Below are 10273 nucleotides of genomic sequence, written 5' to 3'. Positions count from 1 at the left end.
ACCCCTTGTGGAAGTGGGGTGCCACCCACAGCCATGTCCCACAGGTATGAGCCTCAGATCATGGCCAAGAAAAAAAGATTACACAAGAGAAAGAGATTAGAATCTTGAAAGGAGGCAAGTATATCCCAGCAACTCAGGGTTCGGCCCAGGCTACAGCCCCAGGCCTGGCCTCCAGGACTGAGGTGGAGCCCATGGCTCTGAGCAGCTTGGGGGCTTCTCTAAGTGGGGGGAACTGCCAGGTGTTCATTGTCACAGGTGTGTGAGGGACCAGAGGAGACCTTGGGAGAATGAACACGAAAGTGTGGGTCGTTCTGCAGGCTCCAGGGAGGTCAGAGTCCTGCTTGAACATGCCCATCCGAGCACTGCCTGTGACCCTAGCTTCCCAGGCCTCCCACTCCTCCTGGGTAACTCCTATCACCAGTTTTGGTGGTGGAGTGGGCAGAAGGCCCTTGATGTCGACCAGCTTCCTTCTGCCCTGCACAGCACAGCACAGCACAGCCCCAAGAAAATATGGGTGGGATTGGGAGCTGCGGCAGAAAAAAGCTGCCTAAGAGAGGATGGGTGTCCAGTCCTGCGGGCAATGAGACCCTCGCAGGATCACAAAGCCTTGGCCACAAACACCTTGTGCCCAACAGACCCCCTCCTGTGCCCCTCCAGGGCCTCTCTCTCCCTTGCTCACTTCCCTCCCTCCCTCCCTCTCTGCCGCTAGCAGCTGCAGCTTCTGCCACCTCAGCAACTCCTAAATAGACCAATTAGCTCGGACTTCCTGCCATTATCTAACATGGATTTGGACATTAGTGCGCTACTATTCAGCCATAATTTCGAGTCAGAATGCACTAAAAAATTCACTCACTGGAGCATTAAAATGTTCCTGGGAAACATCTGCCCCAGTATTTGGGCTTCCTCCCTGCATGTTTTACCCCCTCCCCACAGCCTGTCAGTCCTATCCCAGTGCAGGACTGTGGTAGCCTGCGGTTTGCTGATTTGTTGTGTGCCTGTGCATGTTTGTCCCAGTTGGCAGAGGTGTCCTGTAATGTGACCTCCTCCTGCTGCCTGGAGGTCAGGCAGACTGTGGGTTAGAAAGGTGTGCTCACGCTACGGGGGACAACTCCAGGGAGCCTTTGCAAACCAAGTCCTCGGTTACTAAACATATCTTACGCAGGAGCCGGGAGCTGGGCATCACTGTTCTCAGCTTCAAACAGACTCCTCCATGCAAGGCTCACCAATGAGCAGCCAGCACTCTTGGAGAGGGCGGCGGCATGGTGCCTCATTCTGATGCTCACCACCTGAGGCATTTGCTATTCACTCAGTCCTGAGCCCCGTGACCCTGAAATAAAATAAATAAAAATCCTGCAACAAAAGCACAGGGTTCCTAGAAGTCTTTCCTTTCTGCTGACAGTGTGGTTCCCCACAGGATTAAGGGTGCTCAGGTGACCCCCACCCCTATTTGTTTCTGTGCCTGACCCTGAGCTTTCAGTTTGCAGCAGAAGCCAGGAACACTTTGAGTTCCCAGGTCAGAAGGAGCAGGCTGGGAAGCTGGAAGCTGCCCACACTCTGGGCATAAAGCAGACAGCTAGGTGCTTGGTGAAATTTCCCAAAGGAGGGGACCCAGGAGGTACTGGGCTGGACACATTTGTTTACAGCAGCCTCCCCCTAACCCTCACCAGGTCCATTGGGCTTTCAGCTTGCATTGAGAGCTGGCCAGGACAGTCAGTGACACCCCAGGGCTAGGTGCAGGTGTTCTCAGGAAGGTAGGGTCAAGGGTAAGGGTGACAGGAAAAGCAGCTGTGCAGGGAGAGGCAGGAGAAAGACGGAGCTGTACAGACACAGCCCTTCTTGGGGATGGGTATTGGGGTGCAGATCCAGGGTTCCTGAGTCTCCTCCCGGACCCCTTTAAAAGCTGCCTCCAGGGCAGATCAAAGGATAGAATTAGGGACTTTGTGCCTTTGGCCCTGGCTCTGCTGGGCTGGGCCAAGTGGGGAGAACTAGTGCATCTTCCCACTGGCCCCGGGTCACCTTCCAGTGACCCAGCTGAGGCTTCTCCCCCGGGTGCTGAGGAGGACGTGGGTCTCCCATGGGGTGGGTCCAGCACTCACCCTTCCCTTCCTCGTCTTCCTGCCCCACTGCTTCTCCAACAAATCTCGCTGTCACTAGGGCCTGTGTCCCAGCCTCCGGTCTGGCCGGTCACATAGCGTCCCCAGCCAGTCTTCCCGGAGTGAGGGATGTCTAGAGTGCTTAAACTGAAGCAGAAGGGAGTTACCCCCGGAAGCCGCATGCCACAGGCTCCCTTCTCAGGAGGCCCCGGGTTTCAGCTCCTCAGCAAAGGGAAGGTGGCAAGGGCACTGAGGGACGGGATGGAGGAAAGCTACCCTCTCCCCTGTCCTCAGCCCTGAGGAGCCGCTGCAGCCTCTCTGTACCTCACGTGTTTTTCACTGAAGGGAAGCAATGTATAAATGACAGTGAGGGGACCTCCCACCTCCCAGTTGTGACTATGTGAATATCTAGGTTTGGTTCCAAGTCCTGGAAGCTTCCCAACTTGGTGCCTAAATCCAGGGTGAACAGACATGGATTGCTTTCTCTTTTGCAGCCATTTGTATAAACCACACATCTCCCTCCCAAGGAGCAGAAGGAGTCCTGGCTACAGGCAGTATTCAGTGACCTGACCCCCAATCCAAGAAAGGAACTTCAAGTCAGGTGGGAGGGCAGCGAGGGACACCAGGTCTCCACCTCCAGGAGAAGCCACTCTCCCTGGGCTGCGGAGACACAGGGCTGGGAGCCCCTGGTGGATGAACTGGACCTTTGATCTCTCATCTGGGCTCTTCCCAAGCACCGAGGGAACTCCAGTCCAGCTAGGTTGGGTCAATCCACGTTCGAGTGGCCGGAAGAGACCCAGCATGCTAGCTTCACACCTTGTAAACCACACAAAGATCCCAAACTTCCAGACAGCTCCCTCTCCAACTGCCCCCACACAATCGATAAAGCCCCTCCACTTGGAGCTCTGATTCTCAGACAAACACTGTCTCATCACTCCTGGACCCTCTGCTCCAGAGTCTGTTCACCTTCTACTTTTCCAAACGAAGGCACAAACTGTGATGTCAGGGATCACAGGTAAGGCCCAGCCCTGCAGCAGAGGGCCCCACAGGAGGGTTGCCACAGAGCACTGGCCTCTGCCTTTCCCCCCCAGGTGGCGCTCCCCACGGATCCGGCAGTTGGGGCGGTGGTGAGGGATTTGGGAGCACGGTTACTGCAGAAGGAAAGGCGGCAATGAATTCCTCTGGGACTTTATGGAAACGAAGGACGATTCTTCAAAGGAAGCAGCACCCTTTGCAGTCTGGACCTTGCTTCCCCACCCACTGGAGCCCTGGTTTTAGGTTGGAGGGGTGGGAGGGCAGGTTCTGGGGATCCGTCCATCTCAAGTCTTTGCAGCCGCTCCCTTTCTCCAGATTCTGAACCCTTTCCCTGGGAACTTGCCCCCAGGGTGAGGTGGGGAAGGTGGGTCCTGAAGGGGGTGGGGCCTCGGCTGCCCTCTGCCCTGGGAGCAGGGACAGCCCCTGGCTTCCTGCCCAGAGTGGGTGGCCCAGAACCTCAGCCTCCCCTACCGGCCATCCTGGGCAGCAGCGGAGGCTCCTGTGGCCCGGGCAGTCAGACTTGTCCCAACCCAACTCTGAGACTTCCCTGTTGTTGAGGCCAAGTCTCAGCCTCTTGGAACCTGATTCCTAGAAGATGGAGATAACAAAAACCCTCCTCTTCTGTCACAGTGAAGATGAAGGAAGATGATTATAGGCGTGGTGGTGCACACCTGTGATCGCAACACTCAGGAGGCTGAGGCAGGAGGATCACTGAGAGCTGGAGGCCAGCCTGAACTACACAGAGAGACCCTGTAACAAAAGACAAACAAAAACCAAAAAAAGAAAAAGCACATGGCACAGAGGAAGTGTTGAGGACATGTGTTCCCTGTTCCCCTCAGAAGCAGCACTGCCGTTATCACCCCAGAGAGACAGCATCTAAAGACACAGACTATGTAAAATGCACTAGAATTTCTATTATCTTGCCATCACCTTTTGCAAATCTGTGGGCATTTATTCCTGGAGCTGTTGCTGACCTCCTGACCCTCCAAGGGTGCCCTGTATTGCAGAGCTCCCCTCTGTCAGAGGAGAAAGAAAGCTCCCTCTTGCCAGCAAGGCCCCGTTACCAGTTTTCACTCCTCAAACCCCCTTTAAACCCCCTCTTACAGCAATCCCGCCTGCTTCGGAGAAGGTCTGTCTGGCGCAGGTCTCCGGCGCAGGTCTCCTCTGGCCCCGCCTGCCGCCCTTCCCACCCTTGGGCCCTTCACCTGCACCGGAAGCCCGCCCCACCCCGTGGGAAGCGCACTCTGTCGGAGCTGCGGACACAGCCTGGTGCTGGTGACCGCTTGACTTCCCGACCTGCCTGTTGATTCTTTCGGCTTCCAGAAAGCCCTTGGAAGTGATCTTACTGTAAATATTTGATGCGTGCGAAGGGGGTCTGGATTCTTGCTCCACTGCAGTGCCCAGCCCCGGGAAGCCCTTTCTTCTGATTCCCCAGGCTGCTGGGCAGTCGGGGAGCCTGCGTTTACCGCTCTGTCGAGGTGGGTGGGCCGCCGCCAGCTGCCCACTAGCCTCCTCTGCGGGGAGGAAGAGCTTCGTCTCCAGGACCACCTAGGTGGCCCAAGGGCGAAGTCTCCGAGCTGCAGTGGGTGCTACAGGCCCAGGGCACACAGCCTCTGTGCTCCTTCCCTTGCGCGGAGGAGGGGGAAAGAATCCCGGGGATAACCGGGGGCGCCAAGCTCGAGCTCCCACGCACATTTACACACACCGCCGAGGCGCTCAGGACTTTCCGGGCAGGTGTGCAGCCTCGACCAACACAGGGCTAGCGACAGAGACACAGAGCGCCCGGGTGTGCCCTGGCGATCTAGGACCGCGAGGGCGGGACAGCCCGGCTCCCCGAGACACGCATGGACAAACTCGGGGGCCGCTGCCCAGGGAACGGAGACAAGAGCCCGCCCGGGTGCCCTGGAGCGGGTCTCGGGCGCGCGGGGACACACGGCGCCGGCTGCGTCTTCCCACCCAGGCGCCGACCCCGCGTGGCCGCCGTTCTCACGCGGGTGTTTAGGACCTGGCGGTGCAGGGGCGGGGCGGCGGGCGGGACGGTGACAGGTGCGGCCTTTGGCCAATCGCTGGCCCTGCGCCCCTCCCGCGCCCCCGCCGCGCGCGCCAATCCTCGGCCGCGCTGCACTTCAAGTGCGCGGAGGGACGCGGGTCTGGGCCCCTGCGGCCTCGGCTCTCCAAGCGGCTGCAGCAGAGTGGCACCGGTCCGACGCGCCGTGGCCGCGTGGGACGCGCTTCGGGCGCGAGTGGGCGCGGAGGGCGCAGCCCGCGCGGGGCCAGCACCAGGAGGCGCGGGCCATGGTGGCGCTCGGCTGAGTCCGGCGGGGATTTCGATTCCCGGGGATTCGGCGCTGTCGCACCCCTTGCCGGGCACCGACGCCTCGCATCGCCCGAGCGCGCCCATGGAAAAATCCAAGAATTTCCGCATCGACGCGCTGCTGGCCGTGGACCCCCCGCGTGCCGCCTCGGCGCAGACCGCGCCGCTGGCGCTAGTGGCCTCGCTGGCTGCTGCGGGCTCGGGCCCCGGCGGCGGGGCGAGTGGCGAGCGCAGTCCGGGGCCCTCTGAGCCGCCCGCCGCCCACGCACGCGCCGAGAGCCCCGAGCCGCCGCGCCTGCCGGCCTCTCACTGCGCGCTGCTGCCCAAGCCCAGCTTCCTGAGCGCGGGCAGCGGGGCCGGGCCCGGGCCCGGGGGTCCTCCCCACCACGCGCACCCCGCCGCCGTGGCCGCCGCCGCCGCTGCCGCCGCCGCCGCGGGAGGCCTGGCCCTGGGGCTACATCCTGGGGGCTCGCAAGGTGGTGCGGGGCTCCCGGCCGCTCAGGCGGCGCTCTATGGCCACTCAGTCTACGGCTACTCGGCGGCGGCAGCGGCAGCAGCCCTGGCCGGCCAGCACCCCGCGCTGTCCTACTCGTACCCGCAGGTGCAGGGGGCGCACCCTACGCACCCCGCCGACCCCATCAAGCTAGGCGCCGGCAGCTTCCCGCTGGACCAGTGGCTTCGCGCGTCCACCGCGGGTATGATACTGCCCAAGATGCCGGACTTCAACTGTGAGTACCGAGCCGCACATCCCCTTCGCCCTCGGCCAGGCGCTCGCGGGGAAACTCAGTGCAGCCCCGGGTTCCCGGCCTGCGTGGGTGGCCGTGAACGATCAAGATGGCCCCGGCGCAGGCCGGGCCTTCTCTTCCTTTCTTAGCGGGAAGGGGTAGCTGGAGGTGTGAGACTGAAATGTAATGATTAACCTGAAGGCTGCAGAAGGAAGTGTCGAGGGAATGAGAGGCTGGGAGCGCCCTGAGTTAGGCAGCCTGGGAATGAGGATCACGGACTCCCCCCCCCCCACACACACTCTGCGTTCTTCCTTGGGAAAAGGAGTTTGGCCTGGGTTCCCCGTTTTGGGCTCTAGACAGACCCTGATCCCTCCTGGGAAAGGTATACTCTGGGCCAGCAAAGGAGAGAAATGAGCTCAGAGAGGTTCACGACTGCCAGGCTGTGCCCAGGCAACCCCTGGCCCTTGGCTGCCCTCCTGCAGAAGGGCATGGGGTCCCGTGGGATGCACGAAAGCCCTGGCTCTCAGGCCAAGCAGCAGGTACCTGCATCCGAAGTCAAGGCATAGTGAGGCACTCCCGGAGGTGGGAATTAGGAAGGGCCAGCCACCCCCAAACCAGAGCAGCTGAGCTTTGAGGAACCTGTAAAAGGCCTGGGTGCCGGCTTGCTCCGCCTGCTTTGGGCTCCCAGCTCCAGTCCTCCAGTCTGCGCCCCACCCGGGTTGGCTGCCCTCTAGTCAGGCGGGAGCAGATGCTGTGTATGGCTTTATGCCTCTAGCTGCCCAGCACCCAAACAAAGAGACCCCACTGTTTTCATCTGAGTGGATTTGTTTAGACTGGGGAGATGCAGGCCTGGGAGGGAAAAAAGGCAAAAAGAAAACAGAAATAAACACTTGCCAGAATTCAGATTCCTCTGCTAGAAGCTGAGGTTGTGACTAAACAGAGAAAAGCTAAGACCCCAGAGTGCTGGAGAAGTCGCAAAGGAGTGAGAGAATCCCTGCTGCCCACTGTTTGCCCACAGCCACCCCCAGCTTTTCCCAGCTTGGCTCCAAGAAGACCCCAACGACCTGTGTCTCTTCCCTACCCACTCCCTCAAAAGAAGAGGGAAGGCTCCCCCTTGCTTGGACGTCCCACAGGTTTGCTGATTGGTGCCCAAAGCCAGGGGACCCTGTGGGTCTGGCCGTGGAGCCCAACAGACCCCTCCACCGAGAGCTGCCCCTTGACCCTCGTTTCCTGGACCTGGTATCCTTAGTTGTCCATGGAGGGGACCCTCGAAGGCCTCCAAGTGGGGTGGGTTCCCAGGCTACCCAGGTGCTTCTTAGGGCCTTGGTAGAACCTTAGGTCACTCCAAATCGATGGATGAGGGAGCCCTTGGCCACACGCTTTATCCATCTCTAATTGCTGATCTTGCCTAATGAAAACTGCAGCTAGTTCTAAGGTTGGGAAAGGAATCTGAGCCCCATCACCCCAAAGGGCAATCAGAAATGCAGGCAGCGCGTCGGAATGTGTGTTCCAAGAGGCTCCTCTCTTCCCCTGGAGAACCTGCTTGGTTTCCTTTAATTGGTTGTCTCTGCCCGTTGGATGGCATTTCCCAAAGGGTCCCTCCAGAGCCGGTGTTTTAATTAAAGTTCTAATGTATTGTCAAGTTGGGAATTCAGGGCCTTGTTTGACTAAAGCAGGGGGCGTGGGCCTTCCTATAAAGCAAATTGCCCCTCCCCGGGGAACCTGAGCTCATCCCGCCGGCCTGGCCTCCTTTCTTTCCTCCTCTTTCTTTCTTTTATTGTCTAACACTTGTCAGACTCCTGGGAAATCAAGGGAAGGCTCCTTTTGAGGTCATAAAATCCTCTGTGATGTAACCGTGCGAAATTATGTAAATAAAGCCTCCAAGGCCTCCTGGAACACACAGCCGGATCCGCCCATGCCTCAGCCTGTAATTTGGTAATGAGGGTCGCCCAGAGTGGGCTTCCCATCTCCTCAGGCCTTGCACCCCAGCAGGGGGCTTATCAAGAAGAATATTGGAAATGTGGGAGATCTCTGATGAATAACATATTTAGTCTTTTTCCTTCTTCCTTTTCGTTCCTCCTCCTGCTTTAAAGAGGTGGCACTGGGAACTCACATTGGGAGGCTTGCTGTTCCCTAACCTGTGTTCCTGAGTTGGGGGCTGGGAGCTGAGGGCCTGGAGGTTTGGTCCCCCGCCCCCCGCCAGCACCCCTCTGACTTCTGGGAACCCTGTTCCTTCCTGAGTTGACCCAGTCCAGAGCCAGAGGGAGCATCAGTAGACAGAAAGCAAAAGTCCCACTGAGCCCAAATCCCACCCAGCTCTGGGTCTAAGCCGCAGTTCCTGGCACAGAATGGGGGTGCCCTGAGCTCTAGGCATCCATGCTCCTCCAAGGGGGCTCACACCATCTCACCCCACAGCCCAGGCACAGTCGAGCCTCCTGGGAAAGTGTCGTCGGCCACGCACAGCCTTCACCAGCCAGCAGCTGCTGGAGCTCGAGCACCAGTTCAAGCTCAACAAGTACCTGTCGAGGCCCAAGCGCTTCGAGGTGGCCACCTCGCTTATGCTCACGGAGACCCAGGTGCGCTGCCGCTCCCACCCCATGCAGGCTGGCCTCCCAGGGGAAGCAGTCACTGCTGCCTTCTTGGGGACCCGAGGATGAGGATGAGCCTCTTGACCCTAGATGCAGATTGAGACTCCAGGGGAGGTTCACAGCAGGCGCAGCGTATCTTTGTATGCACCCAGATGTCCGGCTCAGTAGACTGGGTTGGGACAGACAATCTGCATCCTCCCCCTTTCTAAGGAAGGCACTCCTGGGGCCACAGTGGAGAAATTTCATTCCAGAGAGAGAGGAGGGGTGGCCTGAGATTGACTGCCCTGGCCTTGCTGCAGGCGGAGGGTGCAAGTAGAAAGCTGGGGACAGCCTGTCTCTGAGGACACACCCCCCCCCCACACACCCCGCCTGCCTGCCCGCCCGCTCTGGGGACGCAGCCTGGCTCAGAGATGGGCTGCTTCGTAGGGAGATGGGAGGCAGGGAGGTCCTGTCGAGGTTGCCACCTCGGGGACCAAGTGTGGGTCCCTCATGCCTGCAGGTTAAGATCTGGTTCCAGAACCGGCGGATGAAATGGAAGCGCAGCAAGAAGGCCAAGGAGCAGGCAGCACAGGAGGCTGAGAAGCAGAAGGGTGGCCCAGGTGTGGGCAGGGAGGACAAGGGTGAGGAGGAGCTGCTGGGGCCGCCCACGCCTGGGGATCAGAGCGCTGGCCGCCGTCTTCGGGACTTGAGGGACAGTGACCCGGAGGAGGACGAGGAGGAGGAGGAGGAGGACACGTTTCCCTACAGCAACGGCACGGGTGCCCTGCCCGCCGCCTCTGACTGCTCCTCAGAGGATGAGTGTCCCCCGCTGCAGTAGGGTCCCTGACGGCCACGGGGCCGCCCAAGGGACAGCTAGGCGGCCGACGGACTGGCACTTTCTAACAGTTTCTGGCGGTGCTGGGGGGAGGCTTGAGGGAAGCACAGAGCTCCTCCCGGCCCTGCACCCCTTCCTTCCTCACCGGCTGGCTGGCTGGCGGATGCAACAGTGTTAAGTGACCTCTGAAACTTGAAACCTCTCTGGAAATGCCATTCTGCAGTATGAAAGAGAAAGGGGTTTTATGCTTCTGTATCTTAGGAGGGAAAACGTATGTCATGAGCATTCAAACTGCTGGAAATCTCAAAACTGTACTGTCTTTATTTTTGTACATTGTATTTATATATAAAGAAAGAAACGTCTACTTATGCATGCTAAATTATTATTTAGCTTCTCCCATCACCCAGGGTGGAATGTAAAATAAATTGGTTTTTTACTGGATGTGAGTGCAAATTTTCTGCAGGCACACGAGGCAGCTTTTTGATTTCACTTGTTGAAAGGATGCAGGAGAGGGGTTTCTCCATTAAAAGAATCGCAGGATGTCTGGACACCTCTGCTTTGGGGCCCTGATGAAACCTGACTCTTGCAGTTGGGGGTTGAAGGTGCCAAGTGTTCATAAAAACACCTGTGGCCAGGGCCAGGGATTTAGCTCAGTCGAGGTGGGGATTTAGCTCAGTGGCATGGCGCCTGCTCAGAAGCGAAAG

The 10273-nt window shown here is 59.0% G+C and overlaps 1 protein-coding gene across 1 annotated transcript; it reads left to right on the top strand.

Moving 5' to 3' along the window:
* The first annotated feature begins 5278 nt into the window (after window positions 1–5278).
* On the top strand, window positions 5279–10010 carry Mnx1 (motor neuron and pancreas homeobox 1). Its single transcript, XM_004860326.3, has 3 exons — window positions 5279–6170; window positions 8583–8743; window positions 9255–10010. Exons 1-3 carry the CDS (start codon window positions 5528–5530, stop codon window positions 9570–9572), a joined length of 1122 nt encoding a protein of 373 aa, XP_004860383.2. The 5' UTR covers window positions 5279–5527; the 3' UTR covers window positions 9573–10010.
* Window positions 10011–10273: the final 263 nt, after the last annotated feature.

This window comes from Heterocephalus glaber, unplaced genomic scaffold, assembly GCF_053883595.1.
Source record: "Heterocephalus glaber isolate CG9 unplaced genomic scaffold, H.glaber_assembly_v1.0 deba00000818, whole genome shotgun sequence".
Classification (NCBI taxonomy): domain Eukaryota; kingdom Metazoa; phylum Chordata; class Mammalia; order Rodentia; family Bathyergidae; genus Heterocephalus; species Heterocephalus glaber.
Note: the sequence above shows the minus strand (reverse complement) of the source record. Positions and strands in the feature narration are given on the sequence as shown.